This window comes from Galeopterus variegatus, unplaced genomic scaffold, assembly GCF_000696425.1.
Source record: "Galeopterus variegatus unplaced genomic scaffold, G_variegatus-3.0.2 Scaffold2746, whole genome shotgun sequence".
NCBI classification, from domain to species: domain Eukaryota; kingdom Metazoa; phylum Chordata; class Mammalia; order Dermoptera; family Cynocephalidae; genus Galeopterus; species Galeopterus variegatus.
Genome location: NW_007728857.1, coordinates 142,043 through 168,821, shown reverse-complemented (window position 1 = coordinate 168,821; position 26,779 = coordinate 142,043). Strand labels below are relative to the sequence as shown.

General features: G+C 41.8%; 2 gene segments (V, D, J or C); both read right to left on the bottom strand.

Annotated features, from left to right (window-relative positions):
• Positions 1–311: 311 nt before the first annotated feature.
• On the bottom strand, positions 312–829 carry LOC103598808. The segment is given in 2 exon segments: positions 312–694; positions 784–829. Coding segments are annotated over 2 exon segments (429 nt in total).
• A 1,053-nt stretch (positions 830–1,882) lies between these two features.
• The window catches only part of LOC103598807, a 34,517-nt gene continuing 9,620 nt past the window's right edge, over positions 1,883–26,779 (bottom strand). The window contains 3 exon segments of the V gene segment in view: positions 1,883–1,957; positions 7,612–7,730; positions 9,437–9,766. Of these exon segments, the coding sequence occupies positions 1,883–1,957; positions 7,612–7,730; positions 9,437–9,766 (524 nt within the window).

The window sequence follows — 26,779 nt, the reverse complement described above, 5'->3', positions numbered from 1 at the left end:
ACTAAGTGCCACTAACCAGTATCAGATGGTTAAAATGGTGAACATAATGTCATGTAAATTGTAGCATCATACAAAAAAAGCACATTAAACTTAACTTTTATTTTACATTTATCATTTTAAGGTAAGAGGAACCACATTTTAAGGGAACACAAAAAGCAAATAAAGGAAAAGAAAAACAAAAACAAGAACAAGAGTTCCTGAGTATGACTTTTACTGAACAGAGACAGGAAACACCAAGGACTGAAAGGAAACCCTGGGTGTCCTGTGCACCTGCTCCTCAGTGGAAATTCTCCATGTAGTGTGTTCTGGGTTCACTCAACCACCGAGTCCCCTCCTGTCTTCCTGTGAAGAGGTTTGTGTCTGGGCTCACGCTGACTTCCCCTCACTGTGTCCCTCGCACAGTAATACACAGCCGTGTCCTCGACTATCAGGCTGCTCAATGTTAAATAAGCTTGGCTCTTGGAGGTGTCCCTGGTGATGGTGACTCGGGATTTAAGATCTGTATTATACTTTGTGCTTCCATCACTCCATATCGCACCGACCCACTCCAGCCCCTTTCCTGGATGCTGGTGGATCCAGTTCACACCATAGCTGGTTAAAGAGAATCCAGAGACAGAGCAGGTCAGAGACAGGGTCTGTGAGGGTTTCACCAGGCCAGGACCCGACCCCTGCAGCTGCACCTGGGACAGGACACCTGGGGACAAGAAGCATCACCGTTAGTCAAACACGCTTGAAACCACCACATTCCCAGGTTCCATTTCCTGAAGTCCCCGAAGCACTCACAGCAGGGAGCAGCCACCAGGCAGATGAGCAGCCCCAGGACATCCATGCTCTGATGAAGGGCTCCTGGTGAAAGGAGACTGGGGCTGCTCAGCCCAGGGCTGGCCTTTCAGCCTGACACTGGGGTCTGCTTTGCATGAGGAGGCCTCTGAGGATATAAGTGTGGGAGCAGAGGGGACAGTCTCTGTCTGTCCGTCTCTGGGGCAGAGCATTTTACCTTGTGCTGCTGAGAGGAACTGGGGAGACAGAACCTCAGAGACTCTTCTGTGCATCACTGCCTGGTCTTCCTGTTTCCAGACAAATATGAAGAGAAGTGGAGATGGAAGGTGGAGGGTTCAACAGCACAGAACATGAAGAAACATTTTAATTAAAGAGATTCTAGGTTCAAGGAGAATTCCATGACCCTTTGATTTTCATGAGCACCATTGACCGTGTCTGTTGTTTGATGCTGTCTCTCAGCTGGTGGCCTCAGTCTCTCTGCGCACAAACCTGTTATGTGTGACTTCAAGTGAGACAGTTGGAATTTTTTAGACTCTTTTAGTTGGTTCTTTCCAGAAGATGTAGACTTTCCTATGACACTCAGATGTGAGTGTGTGTGTGTGTGTGTGTGTGTGTGTGTGTAAGCATGTACATACCCATGTACATATATATGCATGTATTTATTGAGAGAGAAAGAAAGTCCCCTACCCCTTCCTGTTCTTGAAACAAGTCACTAAGGCAAATGCATAGAAAAGATGCCCCACCCCACTATGTGACAAAGTCATGTGGGACTAGAACTATAGCTGTGGATATTTCTAGAGATTCCATCTTCCTCAATCTCATTTAGAAATCCTCTGTTCACACTTCTGCCCTGACAATTCCAACGTCAGCCTTGACTGTCACATCAGACTCAGTCTTGAGGTTCGTGATCTTGTCACTTGCTTCAGGTCACAGGTGACTCCTCGGTGGTGTTTTCTCAAGTGCAGCTCCTACTGCATCTGCAGACTATGAGATGGACACTCTGTGCCCTGCCTCCCTTTAACCCAATGTACTGTGATGAGTCACTTCCAGGATGACCACTGTAGACCATCCCGTTCAAAGACTAGTAACGGGCACCTGGGAGTCACTGGATCACAGCAACTCTGAACATTAGTTGGGCACGACGTACCACTGTCTGGTGCTGGTCCATTTCTTGTGTCTGGGAATGACATGGCATGACCCACAGAATCATTATTTGGGCTTCTAGTCCCACCCTGTTAGGAACAATTCCTTTCTCTATTTGAAATTGGCATTTTCAGTTGATTACCTCTTTTAGGCTTTTTTATTTAAAATAAGCTGGGAGAAGTTACAGGTTGTGTAATTGTATTAAAGCATATGTAAAAAATGTCCCCTGTGACAGTCCAGGACATACAGTGAGTAATCTTAGCTATCCACACCAGAAACAATGACTTTGAAATGTAGAAGAGGTACTAATAAAAATCAAGGACTGTGCGTCTGTGTAAAACAGCAGATTCCAAATAAGAAAATGCCACAGTCACTGGAGTACCTGACCTGTTTTCTCAGAGTCTGGGGTTTAGGGACATGTATACCTAGATAGGAAGGTGGAGTATGTGTACAGGCATAGTTTTGCTCATTGAAAAGGAAAATGCAGACCCCTACCAAAAAAAAAAAAAATTCTCACCCCCAGATTTTCTCTGCACCTGCCCATGGAGCTGGGCCCTGGGGGCGGAGGGTCCTGAGTTTCCCTCTCACCCAGTCCCGTGTCACCTTCCACAGATCTTGCTGCTTTCCACAGACCAAAGTTGTAGAGATTTTCCTCTACGGTTTTTTTTCTAATAGTTTCATAGTTTCAGGACTCAAATGTACTTCTTATTCCATTTTGAGTTGCTTTTTGTACGAGGGCACAATTTCATTAATCTTCATTTGAATACCCAATTTTCCCAACAAAAATTTTTGAAGAAACTGTGCTCTTCCCATTGAGGGTTCTTGGCACTTTTGTTAAAAATCAGGTGAATGTAAATTTTTAGTTTTATTTCTGGGCTTTCTGCTCTATCTGCTCTATGTATTTTTGTATGTCATCACCAAGCTTTTTCAATTATTTTAGATTTATAACATATTCTTAACCAATATTAAGTAGCATTTATCTCTGGGATGAAAGGATGGCCCCAAAGAAGCAAGTAAATAAATATGATAAATGCCATTACAGAATGAAGGAGAAATAACATATGATCCTTTCAACAGAGATAGAAAAAGCATTTGACATATTTCAACCTATTTTTATTAACAAAAAATTCAACAAATTTGTCATAGTAATAATATCCTTCACTACATAAAAGGTTGTATATGATAATTCCACAGCTAATAACAAGCTTAACATTGAAAGTTTATGTTTGTTATGTGTGATCAGAACAAGACAATAACGCCCTCTCTCACCACTTCCATTAAACATAAAACTGGAAGTTCTAGTCAGAGCATTGAGGTAATAAAAATAAATAAATGACATCCACTTATGAAAGAGAATAAAAATTGTTTTTGTTTCCTGATAACATGATCTCTTATTTAAAAACCCTAAAGACTCCACCTATGAACTGTGACAGCTAATAGAAGCACTAGCAGTGAACTATCTAAAGATTAAATCTGTAAAACAGTCACATTTAAAATAGAATCAGAAAAAAAATAAATTCTTGGGAACATATTTAACAAAATTAATAACAGATTTGTATATTGAATACTCTAAAGGATTGATAAGATCATGGAAGTATTAATGGAAGAGACTTTTTCAAAATTGATGGCAGACATAAAAATGCAGATGGAGGAAGTCCACAGAGCACAAACACCATAAATAAAAGCAACAGAAATGAAGTGCACACACACACACACACATGCACACATGCACATTTACACAAACATTCACAAACATGCACACACGTGCACACACACGCACACACACATGCACACACACCCATGACCAAGATATTAAATTTTATCACATTAAAACTGCAGAAAATATCTAAAGTGGTTGTGTTTAGAAATGCTTACACATAAAAGAAGAATCATAAGCATTTCAGAAGACTTCTTGTCAGAATCAATGCAAGCAAAAATCGAGAAGTTTTAAATATTTAAAGTGTTGGAAGCTGCAACCACCAACACCCACGATTCCTGATTCAGGTAACTAATCCCTCAAAAGTTAAGGAGAACAACATCTCTATTCATAGAATAGCACAGAAATTTTAGCCAATGATATAATGTAACTTTCAAAAAGCAAAGAGAGTAAATTTTGAATGTCTCATGTTGGGAAAATATAGGAATATTGTCAGGGCCCCTCAGATGTTCAGAATCTTGCGGAGCATTTGCTGTAAATATCCTCAGGTGTTCCTTTTTACTGCTTAATGCAATTGCATATGGGCACCCAGGTGTCCTGGGGTATGGACCTGAGTATAAAGGACTAACAGCTCTAATCCATGGTGCTGCACAGAACTCTCAGAGAAGCCGCTAGGACGGCTACTCCCAGCTCTGAATAAAGTGTATTAATCTTTACCCACAGCTTCCAGGACCTTTTTCCTATTATCTAACTTGTAGACCTGCATGTGGAGTAATTGTGACCCAGTTTGTGAGCCCTAGCCCTACCTCTACAATTGGCATAGTCAGCAGGGTTTGGGGGCAGGTACAGGAGCCCCTTGGGAGAAGGAGGTAATGTGGCTCCTCCTGAATATTCTGTACCCTCTGGCCACTTTCCTCTTGACCTGGATCTGGTTGCTGCTTACAATACTGCAAGTCAGCATAGACCAGGCACTCCATGAAGCTGGGCATCCTCGGAGAAGCCCTTGCAAGGAAGAGGAAATGTGGCTGTCCTTGAGTATGTGGTGCCCAAGGGTCACTTTTCTGCTGACCAGAGCCTGGCTACTACTCAGTGTGCTGCAAACTGATAAAGATTTGAAGAAGAAAGCAGAGTTGTTGGAAGTGTGAATAATTGTCCTGGAGGATGACATGCAGTGAGTGGCCACCCCTGCTTCTCACACCAGGGCTAATGACAAACCCAGTGTTGAGTTGGGGGAGACTGTGCATCTCCAGGCATGACCTGTTGTGCACCAAAAAGTGAAGTTCAAGAACCCTATAGGACCAGGCAGCCACCCGGCACACAATCCACAGGTGACCCAGTTCACTACCTATGTCCTTTATTCCCACGTTGAATTATTTGACTTGCAGAGACAGTTTTGGCAGAAACAGGGGAGCTCCTGGCTGCTTGGCTGCTGAGGTTACGAGACCTAGGGGTGGATGGTGTGATGTGCTCTGGTGAGAAGATGGAAGAGTTGGCCTCTATTACCATCCACCCTTCCCTGAGGCAGCAGTTACAGAATAGCTGTAGACATGCACAAAGGTCAGGTAATCACTCCTTAATGGAATGAGTAAGTGCAGCTACCTGAGCCATGGGAGGGAATACTAGAGAACTCTCCAAGATTGTGAGAAATGGCAAACACATTCTGAGTTGGTTCCAATCGCAGCTGATAGCCAAGACAAATTCACCTTCACCTGGGAAGGGATGCAGTGGACCTTTCAAGTATTTCCCCAAGGTTATCTGCATAGCCCAACCATCTGTCATGGTTTAGTGGCTGGGGAACTAGCCAAGAGGACAAGGCCCAGCACAGTTACAGTGTTTCACTACATAGATGATGTGTTGTTAACCTCTGATTCTCTAACAAATTTAACCCAGGAAGCTCCAATGCTGCTAAGGCATTTGGAACTATGTGGGCAGGCATGAACACAGCCAAAGTGCAAAGACCTGGACTGTCAGTCAAATTCTTAAGAGAGTTGTCTGGTTGGGTAAGAGGAGGGTCATCCCAGAAGCTATTACAGACAAGATACATGCGTACCTTAACCGACAAACTGTAGCTCAGCTACAGACATATTTGAGATTCTGGGGTATTGGAGAGCTTCCGTACCCCATATGGCTCAAATGGAATGCCCAATGTATGCATTAATAAAGAAAGGAGCCCCTTGGAATTGGACTGAGGAAATAGAACAGGCTTTCCAGGCTACAAAGAGGGCAGTATAGCAAGTATAGGCCTTAGAAGTGGATGATCCCACTAAGCCTTTTGAATTAGATGTACATATATCTCATGAGGGGTTAGGATGGGGTTTGTGGCAGAGACAAGACTGATTCCAAACACCTGTATGATTCTGGTCTCAGCTCTGGAAGGGCACTGAAGTACACTATTCTCTGATAGAAAAACAGCTAGCAGCCATATATTTTGCCTTGATGGCCACTGAAGCTATCACTAGAACTGCCAAAATCCTAATACAGACAACATATCTCACACTAGGTTGGCTGCACATGTGGGCATCCAAACCTAAAACAGGTGTAGCTCAGATTCCCACTCTGCCTAAATGGGGAGCATATACAGAACAAAGGAGCCCGGTGCCAAAGAGTCCTCTGTCCAAAGGGTTGCAAACTGTGCTAGGCCGAGTAGTGGTTGTGGAGGATACTTTGGCACAACTCTTACCTTTGAGGTGGAGGCTACACCTTTCCATGAGGGACAGGGACCTATCACAGAGCAAGCTTGGTATACAGATGGCTCTAGCATGGGACCTTCAGCATCATGGGCAGCTGTTGTTGTCCAGCCCTTATCGGATAACATGTGGTATGAAAATGGCACAGGACAAAGCAGTCAATGGGCAGAATTGAGAGCTGCTTGGATGCTGATAAAAAGTGAGCCTGGGCCATTAACCATCTCTACTGACAGCTGGGCTGTGTACAAAGGTTTAACCATTTGGATTTCTACTTGGAAGTATTAACAGGGGATGTTTGCCCACCGACACCTGTGGGGACAAGCCATGTGGCAAGAGTTATGGGAATTGGGGCATGAGAAAGAAGTAACTCTTTTCCATGTCACAGGACACTTCCCCTTAGCCAGTCCAGGAAATGATGAAGCCATTGCCTTGGCTAAGGTAAGGTGGCTGGAGAGAGCCCCAGCTACTGATGTAGCCCAGTGCTCACATTGATGAATGCAGCATGCTGGCAGCAAAACCATGTGGATGGCGGCTCAAGATGGGCCCTGCCTATAAAATGGGAAGATGTTTGAATGCCTGTCATACTTGTCCAGTATGTGCTCAAGAGTGTCCACACTCCCAGGGGGTGCCCCATATAGATGCACAAATAACTCAAGGAAGGGTGCCCCTGGATTGATGGCAAGTGGACTTTGTCAGACCACTGCCCAGGTCAGAGAATTTCAGATACATCTTCACTGCTGCTGATACAGCTACTGGTCTTCTGTTTGTTTGGCCTTGTAAGGCCTCAGACATGTAAACACTGTGAAGGCATTGAATAGCCTTGAGGCCCTGTATAACCTTCCTGTAGTCACAGAGTGTAACAATGAACCCACTTTACTGGACATGAGGTTCCGAGGTAGGCTTTCCAGTTGTCTATTCAGTGGAAGTTTCATGTGCCATATCATCCCCAGGCAGCAGGGATGATTGAGCAATACAATGGTCTCCTAAAACAGGAGCTAAGTCTATCTGCCCAACCCCCATCCCTGAAGGGGTGGACACAGCGGTTACAGCCAACAGTCAGGATTCTAAATAAGAGACCCCACAAGCACGGGCCCTCTCCAGTGGAAGATCTGTTGCATGGGGCTGCAGCACATAAACAAGAGCAGATCACTACTAGAGATGAGCTTTTGGCAAGAATGGAAATATTCTCTTACCAGCCCCAACCTGTTTACTACTAGAACAGACAGTACGATGGGAATGGCCTTGGAGAATAGAAGCCCCCCATATATGCTGGGTAGGCCTAATAGGGCCTTGGGGAAAAGGATTAGTAGAAGATTTGGAAATTTCACCTTGGATGACAAGTACCTGGTGTAATCGAGTAAAGGTAACATGGCCTGGAACAGATGAGCGCTCTATTCCATAGGGCATGTTTATATTGTCATTATGGCCAATTATGAGTTCCTCTGTAGTGTTACATGTAGAACCTACAGATCCAACAGTGTTAGCAGATAATGTAAGGTATCATAAGCCAGGTAAGATACCTACTCCTGCAACCATCCTTTCCCAGGTTGGCAAACTAGCATGTACCTTACCAGAGGGGTGAGACCTGGTCCTATTGGTACCAATAACCCTTCTGTCTTTTCACCCATAGTGCTCTGGCTGTGGGCACCAGAGTCACCTGAGTACAGACATAAGTTCGTGTGACCAATGTGTCTGCTTATTGAATATGCACTGAAGTTCACACCAGTGATGACTACTCACTGGGCATGTGTGGCTAATAGTTGAAAGGACAGAACTACAGGACAAGTGTAAGGCATATTGGACATACAATAGGTTATATGAATGTAAGGGTCATTTGTCCCAGCTAAGGGAACATTCCAGAAGATTCTGAACATGTGGATAATATGGTAAGGGACCCTGAAGCAGTGGATTGTTGGGAAAATGTAGGAAAATGGTCAGGGCCCCTCAGATGTTAAAAATCTTGCCGAGCATTTGCTGTAAATATCCTCAGGTGTTCCTTTTTACTACTTAATGTAATTGCATCTGGGCACCCAGGTGTCCTGGGTTATGGACCTGAGTAGAAAGGACTAACAGGTCTGATCTATGGTACTTCTCAGAACTCTCAGAGAAGCCACTAGGATGCCTGCTCCTAGCTCTGAATAAAGCCTATTAATCTTTTACCCATGGCTCTCAGGACCTTTTTCCTACTACCCAGCTTGTAGACCTGCATGTGGAGGGTTTGTGACTCAGTCTGTGCAACATACTTGAGTGGTCTGTGAGCCCTAGCCCTAGCTCTACAGATGGTGATATCAGGGAAATGTGTGAGGGATACTTTGGGGACATCAGAGAGTGGACAGGGATTAGGACTCTGTCCATCTGGATTTCATTATCTATGTGGACTATTCCAATGGAAGCTGAAAGATCATCTTAGGACACAGTTCCCAAGGATGCTTTGACAGATGCACACCAAGTATTCAGCCCCGCAGGGCTCTGGTGGGATTGATCACTGTGCTTGTAACCCTGAATTGTCCACATGGAAACATGAGAGCTGTGTCGGGCCCTCAAGCAACTGCTTCTCCATCCGGGACACTGAAGGATGGACAGGGAATGGGACAAATCCTGAACATCAGTGTCCATGGTGTGGATGAGCATCCAGAGGCTTAACTGTCCCAGCGAGCACAGAGACCCTGTGGGCTGAGGTCATGGGGGGGGGGTGAATTATAACAATGATGGGATGTGGACTTGGCTGAGATAAAAGGCGCATTTGTGGACAGTTTGCATCTGGACTTAGCTAAAATTTAGGGGAAAATATTCTTGATCAAAGGAACAAAAGAATCCTTACAATGATTTGTGTGTCAGGAAAGAGAACAAGTCATGGTAAAACCTGAGGGGGGGGGGGAAATGTCCCCAGTGAATGGAAACATCTTATCTACAAATGAGGAAAGTTACTTCACTCTGTGTTCCCTGCAGTAAGAATGTGAGAAAAGAGAGTCACAGAGAGCAAAGAAGGAATTGACCCTGGGGGACATCTGGGAGTCAGCAGAGCAGAGGAAAACTCAGATCCCAAGAGGAGCCCCCCATCCCCTCTCTGCACCTGCTCCATGGGGCACAGGAGCTGGGTGGGCCTTGAGCGCCCCCTGCAGCCCAGACCCCTCCTGTATCCTGCAGGGAGGTTTGTGTCTGGGCTCACGCTGACTTCCTGTCATTGTGTCTCTCGCACAGAAATACATGGCCGTGTCTTCGTCGGTCACAGAGCTCAGCTGCAGGGAGAACTGGTTCTTGGACGTGTCTCTGGTGATGGAGATGCGGCTCTTGACGGATGGGTTATAAGCTGTGCTGCCACTGTAATAGATGCGTCCCATCCACTCGAGCTCCTTCCCTGAGAGCTGGCGGATCCAGTGCCAGTAGGAACTACTGGTTGTGATGGAGTCACCAGAGACAGTACAGGTGAGGGAGAGGGTCTGTGAGGGCTTCACCAGTCCTGGGCCCGACTCCTGCAGCTGCACCTCGGACAGGACACCTGGAGACAAGGAGAATCAATCACTGTCAGTCATGTGCAGTCACGACCACCCCACAGACCCTGACATCTGACAAACTCACATTTGGAAGTTGTCACCAGGTAAAGGAGAAGACCCCACAGTTTCATCTTCAATTAGATCTCAACTCTGCCTTTCACAGAGACCTGAGCCCTGTCTGAGGACAGACCTGTGAGCTTCCACCAGCCAAGCATCCACATTTACCCTAGAGCTTGAAGGAAAATTTGCATGCGGGGGAGCTGTGTTCTTATAAGTGGTTATAAACTTAGGTGAGAGACTTTGTATTTTTTTAAGTGCCTGTATAGTTTCGTTTTTCTTAAAATTATTTGACATGCAATTATGGAATAGGAGAGAAGCTGGTGAGTTTGAAATAACCGAAATGTGTCCCCAGCTTTCTGAGCCCAGATCTACCTCCCTTCAACCCCATCTTCTGGGTTGTCTTGGTGCAGCCCAACTCTGCTCCATAAACCCAGGCTCTGGCTCTTGCTTCCCAGCACTGATCCCAGCAGAGCCACTGCTTTCTTTCCCTGTACCCTGTCCTGTCATGTGGTTCTCATCACACCTGAGAGCTTGTTACATTGTTACATTGTTGCTGTTCCATGAATTTCAAGCCTGCCTTGAGCTCTGTCCACCCTGTGATACAAGACACAGCACATGGGAACCCACAGGGTCTCTGCAAAAAATGATGCCTTGTGCATTACTCAGGAAACTGATTCTAAGTATTTGGGAAAGAGCAAAAGACTTTTAAATGCCCCTGTCACAGAGTAAGTCCTGTGCATCTGTAGTGTAAGTTTTTCCTATCTACATTCAGTTCTCATCCAAATTTTATGGATGTTAATCCTTCATTTAATCCTCCAATTTCATCAGTTATCCCTGATTTTTTAAGAAATCCTTTAAAAACCTCAATTATAATGGTTAACATTCAAGCAGTAAAACCATCCAGAGCATAAAACTTGTAAAAACAAACTTCCCCTTGATGCTCATGTGCTGGGGTCCATGACAGCCCCTCCATGACTGCGGTCACTGCCCTCTGTACCACTGCCCAGCACAGAGAAAGAGGCCAGGGGCTGGGCTGGATGCTGGGCTGAGTCTGCCCCTGGGAGCTCCCTCGCAGTCCCAAGAGCAGGTCCATGTCATGCAGGGACAGCCCTTCATGTCACATTAAACAGAAGAGGAGGGAATAAGGAATTTCAGATGGACTATGTTTTATTTTATATGAAGACATTGAACATGGACTCTACTCTATAAACACTGCAAGTGCACAAAACAGTATTGGTAATGGGGGGGGCCCAGTGTTGTACCACAAATCTACACAACTTCTTCATCCTGTGCAACTGAATGTGATGCATGCTGAACTTTACTTTAATGAGCCAGGCTGTGAGTGTGTGTGTGGCATCTGTGCACATTCATTTTGGCATAATTAATCATATGCTCTAACTGACATCAAAAGATCAAAAATGTATGTTATGTGTTGTCTTCAGATTGAAAGAGAATGGTGGGGGGTGCACTGGAGTCTAACACACTAAGCATGTGTCACCTCTGTCTGTCTGTCTGTCTGTCTCTCTGACTCTTGCCTTTTCTCTTTCTGCACAAACACATACAGACATACAGACGCATAGACACACACACACACACACACACACACTCACCACTGATCATTTTTGAAAATCTACCTGGAGCGATGCCTCTGATTGATGCTGAGCAATTCCTTGTAACAGACAAAAATGTGACCTTTTGCAGTATTTTTATGAATGTTCTTCAAGAAGTCACAGTGTACAGGAAGAATCTCCTGAGGTACAAAGAGAGCAGGACCACACTGTGTGTTGTGGAGATTTAGTGCATCGCACACTGTTTCTTGTATCATAATTATCCTGCCAGACTGATGTATATGCTCGATGTTGTGTTTTGTGGATGGATCTCTTGCAAAAAAAATATTTTCAGGAAAATAATATTGAAAAATCATTAATCAGGAGTCTCATACCACTGAATAGATAAAATATATTCATGGAAATGAAATTGTCTCAAAGTGTGAGAAATGTGAGAAAAATACTAGCAGAGAAAATTTCAAATGTGCTTTAAATAAAAGAAACAATATTAAAAAATGATTATACCAATAATAATAATACTTAGTAGTATTTATATATTTAATGGATCAATAAGAAAATGTAAACAAAAATTATAAGATTAAAATAAAATACAAACAAAGAGTAGCATTGGAAACCAGCAGAAGCAGGGAATGAGATGATTTTATGTCTTGGTTTTAGAAGCAATAAAGGAATGAAAGTTCGTAGCATCATGGGACTAAATTCAGGTTTCTAGTTTGTCTCCTTTGAAACACCAATGAGCGTGAGGGGGAGAGAGAAAAGGGAAAAGTGAGGAGAGATCCAAGAATAGACCCATAAGGCAAAGATGAAATGGGGAGCAGGGGTCAAGAATGATCTTACAGAGCAAATTCTCATGCTGCAAACCACGCTGTGATGTGCCTGTGATCATGTGAGGTTTAAATAGAATGAAGGGTGAGAGGAAAAGGCAAATTGGGAGCTTTCATTACAAAAGTGCAGGTTTTAGCGATATTTGCCTTGCATGGTTGTAAGTATTTGAATGTGAGATAGTTGGGAACAACACATGACCTGAAATCAACAATAAAAATACCTGCCAGAGCAATGCTGAAATAAAAACATAGACTTTTCAAGGCTTTACTGAAGTTCAATTATGCCTAAAGACAATAATATAAACTACAAGGCTGTGATACTTGGTCCCAAATCAATCACCGTGCTGTACCTTGCTCAGGGTCTCCCTGTCAGACTTTCTAACATGGGATATTCCTATCCCAGCCTCCTTCAGGTCTGTTCCAAATGTTCAGGCTCAGATATATTTATTTGTGGACTCTGACCACAGGGGGAACCAGGGATGGTGGTTTTGACAGACTATTCAGCCCTTTCCCTGACGTTGTCTGACTCCAGCCACCCATTGGCTCATCCACCTCAGTGCTCTGAAGCTCGTGGGGCCTTCTGCACATCCTCTGACATACGATGTGTCAGTTGTGGGATGTGTCCAGGGGTCAGCAGCTGCCCTGTCCTCACAGATAATCTGTGTTCTCAGGAAAGCTACTTTATGGCTGCTGCTGATTCAAGTTAATATTAGTTGAACATTTCTATTAATCAGCTGAACAAAATATAGACAAATTGGTTACTATCTTAAATCAGCACTTGTGGTGAAACTTTACAAAGACAGCCATGGTTGTTTTTCACCATATGCACCCAGTCATCAAGAAAAATCTTGGGATTCTCTAAAGGTGGAACATGGCCGGTAAAACAAGCCTCAAGGACTCCTTGGACATCTGCAGGTAGATTTTCATCAGCTTCCATTCTTCAGAGGATGCAAATTTATTGTCTGCCTATTTTGATAATGATCTCAAATAATTCATTGGCAAAAATGTTACTCTTTCAGTTGATAAAAAGCTGATTTATTTTGTGTTTCCATCCTGACTTATGAAAACATTTATATAAAGTAAGCTTGTCCAAAATCTAAACACAAGAGCACACACATATATACACATAGAAAGTTTTACCTTGGAGTGGTAAATGTCAAATGGATACTTTGCAAACAAACTGGTGATGACATTTGTCACAGAAATGTAAAAAAAAAAAAATACAAAAACCAAACAAACAAAAATACTATCCTCAGAGTCATATGGAAAAACAAAAGACACTAAATAGCCAAAGCAATCCATAGCAACAAAAAAATATAAAATAAAATAAAGCTGGAAGCATCATACTATCATATAAACACACACAGAACAACAGAACAGAACAGAGAATCAATAACTCCATCCACATACTTAAAGTCAACTGACCTTTCAAAAAGGCACTCAGAACATACATTGGGGAAATTCCAGTCTCCTAAAGAAATGGTTCTGTGAAAATTGGACATCCTTGTGCAGAAGAATCAAACTAGATCTGCACCTCTCACCGTATACCTAAATCAACTCAAAATGGATTAGACACTTAAATATACTACCCCGAACTATAAAACTACTAAAAGAGAGCATAGGGAAACACATAAGGATGTTGTACTTGGCAAATATTAAATGACAAACTTTCATGGAGTCTAGACTTACCAAATTTTTGCCTTAACACTGTGTTTGGCAAAAGATTAAATGTATATTGACTTAAAATATTTTCAATATACAATGGGTTTATTGAGACGCGACTCCATGATAAGTTGAGGAACATCTGTACACATGAAACTCAGGTGTGACAAGGGGAAATTTAGTGAAGATGTATGTAATGACTTTGGGGTAATTAAACACAAAATATGTCAATGTAGTTAATGTGGACCTTGACATCAGTCTCTAGTGATCTCATATGACTAACAGGACCAACTTTATTGGTGCATTTTTATTGTTCACATTAGGGACTTCTGTCCATGTGGACACGTGACATAGTTCCACTCATGGAGGCAGGAGAGATGGTCTGCTGGGGCTTTCCTGATTCTTCAGGAGGGCATTTCAGAAGAATCATCTCCTTTCTTGCATAAAAGAAGGTATCTTCATATCTCTGTGTGACTCTTTGGAAAGTCATTCATGTCCACAAATCATAAATGTGAACTGTAACATGAAGCTAAAATGCCAGGTGAATTAGTGTCCAAATCTAGGAAAGTCAATAACTTGGATTCAAGGGCTGTTGAAATACCCAAGCCTGGATCCATTCACATCTGGGCGTCTTGTTTCAATAGTTTGTGATTTGTGTCATTGTTTAGTCCGTTCCAGTCACCTCTCTTTGCTTTCTGCTTAAATAGCAACACAAAATAATCAACAATGAGATATAAAATAACTAATTTGAAAAATAACCTAACATCAAAATTTGTTAGTTGTACATACTAACACATGCAGACGATGTGAATAAATGCTGATTGTACTCAAAATAGTTTTATCTTAAATAAAGAAAAGCTGTGCATTTCTTAGATTTATTAGAGACTCATGTTGAGAACCTTGAAACAATATGTGTTAATGACTCATACCTTTAAATACAACTGTGTGTTATTAAGCAGGAATTTCTCTTATGTTGTTAGTTTTCCATTAGAGATAATCCTCTGCCTTACATAAAAAACCTAAGGAGAGGAATTTTTGCACTTATTTGAGCTCATCAATTAGTCCAAAACAGAAATAAGGACACATTATTTTGTTGTACTGCAGGTCTTAGGGACACATTGCAAACAAAGAGGTTTCTCATGTCTTCTGGAAAAACCATTAAAATAGACAAGTTTTGAAACTTTTAGAACCACACCTACATCCCAGATACTTGTCTACCTGGACGCTCTCAGGACACAGACACACCTGTATTTACCAGATGTGTTTATCAGTCGAACTCAGTAGAACTCAGGATTTGCATATTTATGAGATAGAATATCTTAAAGTTCAATTAATACCTCAGACTCAGAGGAGATCAGTGACATATGGGCCATGCAGCAGTGAGATGATGAGGGCGCTCGTCCTAACCCATCTTGAGGACATGCGTCTCCTGTCGCACCCTGAACTCTGGGCAGGCAGAGCCCCTTGCTCTGAGGAACAAACCCCAACAGGTCACGCTTCTCACTGTGACTGACATTTGAATGGCACGGAGATAACTTGGATCACTTACGAGCCCATCAGGGTCTCTTTTGCTGAGCAGTTGCCTTGACCCTGTTCTGGTCCCACCAGGCACCATAAGAGCACATTGAAAGCTCTGAGAGAGTGACCACTGGCCCTTCCACATGAGTGTCCAGCAGGGGCCATGAGTAGCTGTGAGATCTCCTGGGCACCCCTGAGCTCGTTTCCCCTGCACCTGTCTGGTGACCTGGGCTCCCAGGCTGATCGATAGAAAGACTCTTTGTTCTCAGATTCCCCCTAATATGTGTAATCCATGGCTGTGTTTCTGATCATATTAACAGTAGAAGTTGCATGGGGCTCTTCATAAGCTAAGACCTTCCAAAATATTTAGTCATAATTGTGTTTTGAATAAATTTGAGGCTTATCCCCAAATTCATGTCATAGATTTCACACAGAATTTACATAGTTTCCATTCATGCACTTTGCTCCACATGTTACTAATTTATTTATGATCCACTCAGGTTCATTCATCTACTGCTATCTCTGAATCACGACTTTCCTGTAAAACACCAACCCAGGTAACATTACCAAGACCTGAAATCTGAATTTCCTATTCCTGGGATCAGTGTCTCTCCCCAAATTCTGCACCACTTGAATTAATGAAGGCATCCCTGTACTCCATTTTGTTTTTACTATTAAGATACCTACAAGAGCTAAAAATCTGTTCTAAGTGTGGCTGTCCTTGTATTATTGTGTGAGGTACATGCTCCCAATACAGTAAAATATTTAAAGGAACATCAGCACTGCTTTATATATTTGCATTTATATCACTATTTTTGAAAGATGAAGTTCCAGGCTTGGAGAGGAAGCTCCTCACCAGCCACCTCCGCACCTGCTGGAGCCTGTGCTGGGCAAGTCCTGAGCGCCCCCTGCAGCACAGCCCTTGCCCTGCAAAGGAGGCTCCTGTCTGAGCTTACAGTGTGTTCTTGTCACAGCACCTGTACTGCAGTACTGAAGGTCTGTGCCCCAGCTTCAGGGTGTTCTTTCAGTGACACCATATACTTTTGTCAGCATTTCTTGAGATAGTGATTTGGCCTCACTAAACACAAAGTGCTCTGCAGGGACTCTCCAAGCAAGTATTTTATAAAACTACCAGGAGTCTCTTCCCTGGAGCTCTCAGGTGCAGTGACACAGTCAACAGTAATGGAGAGTCCGGGAACTCTCAGGGGCTTTGGGAGAGTCTCTTATCATCTTCAGCCTCCTCCAACTGAAGGACACAGTAGAATGAAGGGTCTCAAAGCCCACTACACATCTTCTAACCCAGAAACACCCACGCACCCACCCTCTCACACCCACACACATACACACAAACCCACACCATGCACTCACAATGTGACTAGTATTAACAGTAATGGGCAGGAAATTTCTCCTTCTTTCCTGTATCTTGCATGTAGGTAGTGCCTATACACTGACCCTAGGCCTGGGTTTGTGACTTGCTTTGTCAAACTGAAGAAAAGCAAACACAATGCTGGTGTAGACTTGGGAATGGGATGTGTGGTGGGACTGTCTGTTCTCCTGTTACCAAGGAACACTGTAGATGCCTGTGAGAGGGATCCAGGGTCTCCATGAGGAGGGCCAGACATGCAAATCCATGCCCAGTCAGTTCAACCACACTGAGCACCCAGATGTGTGGGGACGGTCTCACTGGACCTGCAGCCCAGCCTGTCCACATTCTAGGAGGGCACAGTCAGGACAGGGCCACAGAGAGCACTGGACAGGGAGTCTCCCCAGCAACAGAAGCAGGTGCTGATCTAGGAACAGAGGACCCTGGTTGGAATCCCTATAGACCAGTGTCTTGCACGGGCCTCCACTTCTCCTATTCTGGAGCGAACGTGTCTCCCTTAGGAATCCTGTGTCTGTCTTACCTGTGCAGTAGGCTCCACCTGGTGACTGACTTGTGTTTTTGGTACTCAAGTCTTAAGAGCACAAGAGCTACACCTTACAAGCCACAGTGGAGGAGACACATCCACTCGCTGTCCTGGTTAATACAGCTCCAGACCTCATCTTGTTGCTGCATGATGAGGGGCTTTGTGCGACTCTCTGGGGTCAGCATGAGCTGCAGGTGGCCTGAGGAGGACTTGATGATGTCAATAAGGCCACATGTCCTCAACCCCAGTGCAGGGCATTTTGAAGTAATGCTTCTCAGTGCCTCCGCCGATAGCTAGGTTCTGTGTCTCCATCCCACACTCAGGCTGGGCCCTGGGACCCACTTCCACTGAAGGTGGAGGCCTGGAAAGTGTGGTCCCTCTAGATTGTGGCTGCTGCTGTTCAGGACACTTCAGACCTCACAAGTGGTGTGAGTCTGAGGCTGGCTGAGGAAAAACAAAAAGCAGAGTTGCCTCCTTGACCACTTTGGGGTGCCTGGATGTCCACTTCAGGACAATTATGAAATATTGCTACATCTCCATGAAATGACCTCTTAAAATAGCAATGAAGGAGGTGAACCAAGGAGATGTGTGAAGTGTGAATGATGCCTCCCACCTCCTTGGACTTGGAAGGAGGCACAGGACCTGTGGTCCACCACACTGAGGTGAGACAAGGAGATGAATGGGGTGTGAATGACCCATCCCCCTCCTTCGTCCCAGGGGAAAGCCCCAGGACCCAAGGCCTGTCCCACCAAGGTGAGCTGAGGAGAACCACTAGAGCTCATTCTATGGCCACAGATTCTGGTTCAGGACCCTAGGTGGTGTAACAGTCACCACCACACCCACTGTCAAGGAAACACAATTTGCCACCATAGTAGCAGCCAGGTCTACTCTACAGGTAACCGACTGCTCACTTGACTACACTGATATAACAGGAGTCACTAGTAAAGCCTGAAAATAGAAGAAGAAATCTTTATCCTCATAGCCAACCTCAGCATAATAGAAGAACAAATCCTCAACCTAATGACCAAATGTTAGTGAAAAAAATAATAGAACTACAAGTAATCAAGAAGATCTGACAACACCAAAGGATTATACTAATGCTCAAATTTCAGACTCGATGGAAGAGGGAAACATTGAAATGTCTGAAAAAGAATTCAGAGCAATGATCTTAAGAAAACCCAAAGAAATAAAAAAGTCTAATATAGAGAATACAATAAATCAAAATAAATATATTCATAATATGAAGGAGGAAATTTACGAAGAGATTAATATCTTTAAAAGGAGTGTAGCAGAACTGCTAGAAATGAAAGTTTCACTCAGTGAAATGAAAACCCACAATGAGCTATAGCAGAAGTCTAGAGCAAGCAGAAGAAAGAATTTCAGACCTTAAAAATGGTCCTCTTGTAATAACCCATACAGACAAAAAAAGAGAAATAAAACATAATGAGGAAAATCAAAGAAAGATAGCAGATAACATCATGCATTCTAGAACCTGAATTGTGAGTATTCTAGAAGGGGAGGAGAAAGGAAAAGGTATTGAAAACCTACACAAGGAAATAGTAACAAAAACCTTCCCAGGTGTAAGGAGAGATACAGACTTTCAGATCCAGGAAGTTCAAATATCCCAAGAAAGATACGATCCAATAAGTTCTTGCCCAAGACACAATATAGTTAAATTTTCAAACCTCAAAGACAAATAGAGAATTCTAAAAGCAACAGAGAAAAGCAGTAAGTCATCTCAGGGGCAGCCCCCATCAGAGTAACAGCAGATTTCTCAACCAAAACCCTACATGCCAGAAGAAAGTGGAATAGTATGCTCAAAATACTAAAACAATCCAAAAAGCACATGCAACTAAAGGTAAAATAAATAAATGGAATTCTATCAATATATATCTGACAAAGGATTAATATCAAGAATATGCAAGGAACTCAAACAAATTAACAGCAAGAAAACCCAAAAAAACCCAATTAAAAAATGGGCAAAGGAGCCGAATAGTCATTTATCAAAGGATGATATATGAATGGCCAACAGACACATGAAAAAATGCTCAACATCACTCAGCATTCGGGAAATGCAAATCAAAACCACACTGAGATACCATCTCACCCCTGTTAGGATGACTAATATCCAAAAGACTGTGAATGATAAATGCTGGCGAGGTTGTGGAGAAAAAAGAACTCTCATACACTGCTGGTGGAGCTGCAAAATGGTGCAGCCTCTATGGAAAATGACATGGAGTTTCCTCAAACAATTGCAGAAAGATCTACCACATGACCCAGCTATTCCACTGCTGGGAATATACCTGTACTCCAATGTTTATTTCAGCTCTACTTACAATAGTCAAGAGCTGGAACCAGCCCAAAAGTCCATCATCTTATGCGTGGATAAGGATACTGTGGTACATCTACACAATGGAATACTTCTCTGCTATAAAAAAGAATGAAATACTACCATTTGAAACAACATAGTTGGACATAGAGAAAATTATACTAAGTGAAACGAGTCAGGCACAGAAAGAGAAGTACCACATGTTCTCGCTTATTTGTGGGAGCTAAAAATAAATAAATAAACAAACACACAAGCAAACAAAGGGGTGGGGTTGAAGAAGACAGAGTAACCACAAAAATTCCTTTAACTTTTTAAGTCAAGTGAACAAATATGATGTTGGGGGGAAGGAAAGGGTTGGAAAGGAATGGGTAAAGGGACATAAAAATCAACTACAATGTATTTTGACGAGTAAAATTAAAAAAAAAAAAAAAACTAAAAGAAAATAATTGCAAGCCAAGAAATTAACCCAGCAAGTCTTTCCTTCAGAAATGAGGAGTAATAGAGTATTTCCCAGAGAAACTAATGCTGTGGGAGTTCACCACCACACGACCGGGCCTGCAAGAATTTCTCATGGGATTCCTTCTTCTGGAATCTGAATAATGATGACCACTACCACAAATACAAAAGAAAGAGCAAAACCCACCATTTAAAAAAAAAATGACGGTGAGTAAGAGAAAGAAGCTAAATAATGCCCCCTTAAATTTCCAATTAACGTAGAGAAGAGAAATAAAGGGGAAGTAATGATAAAAAGATATTTATATCATCTAAACAAGAAGTAATTAAATGACAGGAATTAAACACTACTTGTCATTAACTACCCTAAATGTGACTGGATAAAAGTCCCCATTCAAAAGACACAGATTGACTGATTGGATTAAAAAGCTAGACCCAAGTATATGCTGTCTTCAAGAGAACCACCTCACCTGTAGAGACACACACGCTTAATGTGAAGTGATGGAAAAAGACATACCACACAAATGGAATCCAAAAATGAGCAAGAGTTGGTATTGTTATATCAGACAAAATAGACTTTAAACCAGAAAGCATAAAAAGAGACACCACCACCATTAAATGATAAATAGATCTATACAGCTAGAAGACATAATAATTATAAATATATGTATCCAATACTGGAGGACCCATATATAAAAAAGCAAACTCTCTTAAACTTAAAGAAAGAAATAAGTTCTAATACATTAACAGTGGGTGACCTGAACAACCTTTTCATGATATGGGACAAATCTCCCAGGCAACAAGTCTACAAAGAGACACAGGATTTAATCTACACCTTACACCAACAAGACCTGGCAGATATATACAGAACATTTCACCAAACAACAAAAGAATATACTTCCTTCTTATAAGGTCATGGAACATTCTCCAGGATAGACCACATACTAGGACAAAAATGTAGTCTCAGCTCATTTAAAAACCTTAAAGCACTCCAAGTATCTTTTCAGACCACAATGGACTAAAACTGGAAATTAGTAATAAGCAAAACTCATGAAACTGTACAAATACATGAATACTAAAAGACAGGCTCCTAAATTACCTATAGGTCGAAGAAGAAAGTAAACAGGAAATCAAAAATTTTTTTGAAACTAATGAAAATAAAGATACATCATAACAAAACCGGTGGGATACTGCAAAAAGCAGTAGTAAGAGGCAAGTTTTTACAATAAATGCATACATCAAAAGAATGGAAAGACTTCAAATAAACCACACAAGAGTACACCTCTAAGAACTTGAAAAACAACAACAATCCAAACCTAAGGGTAGTAGACGGAAAAAGAAATAATTAAGATCAGAGCAGAACTAAATGAAATAGAGACCCAAAAAACAATGGAAAAGATTAACAAACCAAAAAGTTGCTTTTTCAAGAAGATAAATAAAATAGACAAATCACTAGCTAGGTTAACAACAGCAACAACAACAAAAACTAGAGAGAAGACCCAAATAACAAATCAGAAATGAAAAAAGTGACTTTAAAACCAATACCTCTGAAATACAAAGAATAATTAGAGAGTATTATGAACAACTGTTTGAAAAGAAATATAAAAATCTGGAAGTTATGAATAAGTCTCTAGACACACACAAACTACCAAGACTGAATCAAGAACAGGTAGAAAACCAGAACAGACCAATAACAAGCAGGGAGATTGAATTGGAAATCAGCAATCTTCCAAAAGAGAAAAGTCCAGGTCTGGATGGCATTACAGCTGAATTCTGTCAAACTTTTAAAGAGGAATTAATGACAATTCTCCTCAAACTATTCTAAAAATTGAAACAGAAACTACTCTCCAGGATTCATTCGATGAGATGAACATATCTTTGATATCAAAACAAGGTAAAGACAAAACAAAAACAGAAAAAATACAGACCAATATCTTTGGTGAACATAGATGCAAATATCCTCAACCAAATATTAGCAATCAGAATACAGCAACATATTTTAAAAATTATACATCATGATCAAGTGGGATTCGTACAAGGGATAAAATGATGCTTCAAAATATGAAAGTCAATAAATGTGATATACCACTTCAACAAAGTCACACACAAAAACCATATGATTATGTCAGTATATGCTGAAAAAGAATTTGAAAAATTTGACATCACTTCATGATAAAGACTCTCAAAAAATTATGTGTAAAAAGGAAATGTCTCAACACAATAAGAGCCATTTATGACAAGCCCACTGCCAGTATCATTCTGAATGGGGAAAAAATAAGGGCCTTTCCCTTAAGAACAGGTACAAGACAAGGATGTCCACTCTCACCACTTGTGTTTACCATAGTACAGGAAGTACAAGCCAGAGAAATCAGGCATGAGATAGAAATAAAGGGAATCCAGATTGGAAAAGACAAAGTCAAACTGTCTCTATTTGCAGATGACGTGATAGTATATATAGAAAAACTTAAAGACTCTATCAAAAAAACTCCTAGGTCTGGTTAATAACTTAATTAACATTGGAGGATACAAGTCAGGTGCATTTATATACTGAAATAATAAACTAACAGAAAGAGAAATAAAGAAAGTAAGTGCATTTACAAATGTCAAGAAAAAAAAAAAAACCTAGGGATCGATTTAACAAAGGAGGTGAAAATCTCTCAAATGAGATGTAGAAACCACTTCTGAGACCTTTGAAATGAAAATTACAAAACACTTCTGAAAAGAAATTAGAGAAGACACAAAAGAAGGAAAGATATTCCATGCTCTTGGATTGTAAGAATTAACATTGTGAAAATGTCTATACTACCAAAAGCAATCTACAGATTCAATGCAATCCCCATCAAAATGCCAATGAGATTCCTCATAGAAATGGAGGGGGAAAAAGCAGTCTTAATTTTCATATGGAAAAACTGAAGACCTCGAACAGCCAAAGAAATCCTGAGCAAAAAATATAAAGCCAGATGCATAACACCACTTGATTTCCAATTATACTACAAAGCTACAGTATCAAAAACAGCATGGTACTGACATAAAAAAAAGATAGACCAGTGCAGCAGAATTGAGAATCAATAAATCACACCTCAGGCTTACAGCCATCTGATATTGGAGAAAGGGAACAAAAATCTACATTGGGAAAAGACTGCCTCTTCAACAAGTGGTGCTGGGAAAATTGCATATCCATATGCAGAAGAATGCAACTAGAGATTCACCTCTCAAAATATACTAAAATCAACTCAAAATTGATTAGAGACGTTAATATTAGACCTGAAACCATAAAATTACTAAGGGAAAATATAGGTGAAACACTTCGGGAGCTAGTGTGTTGCACAGACTTTATGACCATGAGCCTGAAATCACAAGCTACAAAAGAAAAAATAAAAAATTGCTCAACATCCCTAGTCATCCGGGAAATGCAAATTAAAACTACACCGAGATTCTACCTCACTCTAGTTAGGCTGGCTGTAATCAAAAACACAGTGAATAACAAACGCTGGTGGGGATATGCAGAGAAGGGAACTCTCCAGCACTGCTGGTGGGACTGTATATTAGTACAACCACTATGGAAAACAATGTGGAGATTTCTAAAATGACTACAGATAGATCTTCCATACAATCTAGCAATCCCACTTCTGGGTATATACCCAGAGGAATGGAAATCATCTTCTTGAAGGGATACCTGCACTCCTGTATTCATCACGGCTCTTTTTACAATAGCTAAGACATGGAGTCAACTTAAATGTCCATCGATAGTTGATTGGATAAGGAAACCGTGGTATATATGCACCATAGAATACTACTCTGCAATAAAAAAGAATGAAATTATCCCATTTGCAACAACAGAGAAACTTACATTGAGTGAAATAAGCAAAGCACAGAGTGATAATTGCCACATGTGCTCACTCACAAGTGGGAGGTGAGAGAGATAGAAGCAAGGAAAGAAAGACCACAGTGGTGCACTGGACTTGCAGAAGGAGAGAACATACATTGGGATAAAAAGTGGAGTGCGGGGGTGAAGTGGGAGGTGGAGGGACGCTGGGGATCATTGTGTGGGGGACATGGGGCACTAATGCAAGTTGTGGTAATGGACATGCTGCCAGTATGAATCTGGAACTCACATCTTCAGCACGAGGGGTGACAGTCAGATTTCTATCTCATGAATAATTATAGCCAATAAAAATAAATTCTGGATTGGTAAGTCAAAAAAATGTATTAAGGACTTAAATCTATATGCTGGAACTATAAAACTCCTACAGGAAAACATAGGGTAAACACTTCAGGAAGTGGGACTGGGCAAAGATATTCTGAATATGACCCCACAAATACAGACAACAACAAAAATAAACAAATCTTATTATAGCAAACTCAAACCTTTTGTATAGCAATAGGAACAACTAACAGAGTGAAAAGACAACCTGCAGAGTGGGAGAAATTATTTGTAAGCTACGAATCTGACAAAGGATAAATATCCAGAATATGCAAGGAACTCATAACAGTTAAAAATCAACCCTCTTAAAAAATGGTCAAAGGAGCTGAATAGACATTTCTCAAAGGAAGATCTATGAATGGCCAACAGACACATGGAAAAATGCTCAACATCTTTCAACATCAGATAAATGCAAATCCAAACCATATTGAGATATCATCTCACCACAGTTAGACTTGCTGTTATCAACAAGACAGGGAATAAAATATGCAGGTGAGGATGTGGGGAAAGACAAACTCCTCTACAGTGTTGGTGCTGCTCTACATAATCGCACCCCTTATGGAAAACAGTGTGGGGCTTCCTCAAACAAATACAGACACAAATGCCATGTGATCCAGCAATCCCACTGCTGGAATATTCCCAAAGAATGGAAACCATCACATCTGTGGGATACCAGCAGTCCCATATCTAGGTCTATTAACAGTAGTGAAGGTTGAGAACCAACACTGCGTAAGGAAAATGTGCTGTAAATACACAAAGGAATATGAATCTGCCCTAAAAATAATGAAATACTGTCATCCACAGCAGCATGGAGGCACTTAGAGAACATTATGTTAAGTAAAGTAAGCCAGGCACAGAAAGAGAAATGCTCCATATTCTCTCTTAGAAATGGGAGCTGACAATGAAGAAAAAAGAGGTACAACAATCACAATAATATGTTGAACTTTCAAAAGAAGACAACAGAACGGAGGTTACCAGGGGTGGGAAAGGGTGAGGGTGACAGGGGGAAGGGAGGAATTGTTAAAAGTCCACCTAAATCAATTACATTGTGTAATGCTGAATATTCGAATTATCCTGATTTGAACACACATGCTGCACACAGGGATTGATATTCAAAACCGTTACCCACAGATATGCACAATCAACTATGTTCCAAAAAAGAAGAATGTCACAGAAGTAAAGTCCACTGAATTTGATGTGAGTTTATTTTCCACCCACTGACACAAAATATTCTTCACCGTAAATCTAAAACAGTTTCTACCTCTTGCTCACCAGTTCCAATCAGCATGACAAAATCAATGTACTAAACCGTTCTGATAGCTTGTGGCAGGGAAGGCTGTCAAAGTCCCTGGGAACTAAGTCATAACACAGGGCTGGAGGACTGATATGTACCCGGGGGAGACAGTGCAGGGATATTTCTGTCCTCACCAGCTGAAATCAAACTGCTCCTGGTGGATCTTATGGACAGATATGGAGAAAAAAGCACTTGACAGACCAGCAGTGGCATAGCAGGTACCTGGTCATGTGTTAGTTTTCTCAGGCAATGAAAACACAGGAGGTTCAGCAGCTGCGATTATGGTCACCCCTTGTATTCATCAATATCCATCTATCATGTGCACAGATCACATGATAGACTTGAATGTGGATTTGAAGGGAAACACCTCCCTTGCACAGTTTAAGTCCTTGATTGTGCCTGTGATGTCCCCAGGCCTTCCACAACTCTGATGCAGCTCTAGATTCCCTGTTTTCTTTGTTAGAGGCAGCTCCAGTGGATTCCACTTGGCCTTGTTCACACAACAGGCCTCACTTCACAGGTCAGGGAACCAACGTAAAGATTATGCCTGCTGCTAAGTGCGTTTATTCTAATCATGCATTCTGCAATTGGGAAAATAAGCCCTGGATCTTGTGGAGACCCTTTGCCTCCACTGTGTGATGGGCCTGAGCTATGACTCCACTGACAGCCTCACTTTCACGAGTCCCTATTCTAACTGCAGGGCCACAGTGACCTTTCTGTTCTCCTGCAATTAGTGTCAGTTGACAGCCGGTTTCCAGGTGCCTCTGAGAGATTTGATTATTTTCTTCTCCCAGTATACAGTAACCGTGTTAAAAGACCACAGCTCTTTATTGAGAAGGCTGAGAGAAAGAGCCACATATGCATCTCTGTCAGTGTCCCAGGGTACCTTCAAGTGTTTCTGGATTTGTAAACTTGTACAAGTCTGAAAATTAATTGAGGGGCCATGACTCTCTCTTTTCATAATTCAAATTAGATTTTTTTTCACTCGAACTAGGATATTTCTGCTTACACATATCAAAAAACAAAACAAAACAGAACCTTAGTTCAGTTTGTTAGGGTGTGATATCATAACACCGAGTCCCAGAGTTTGGACTGCTGCACTGGACAGCCACCAGGAAGGAAGGAAGGAAGGAAGGCAGGAAGGAAGGAAGGAAGGAAGGAAGGAAGGAAGGAAGGAAGGGAGGGAGGGAGGGAGGGAG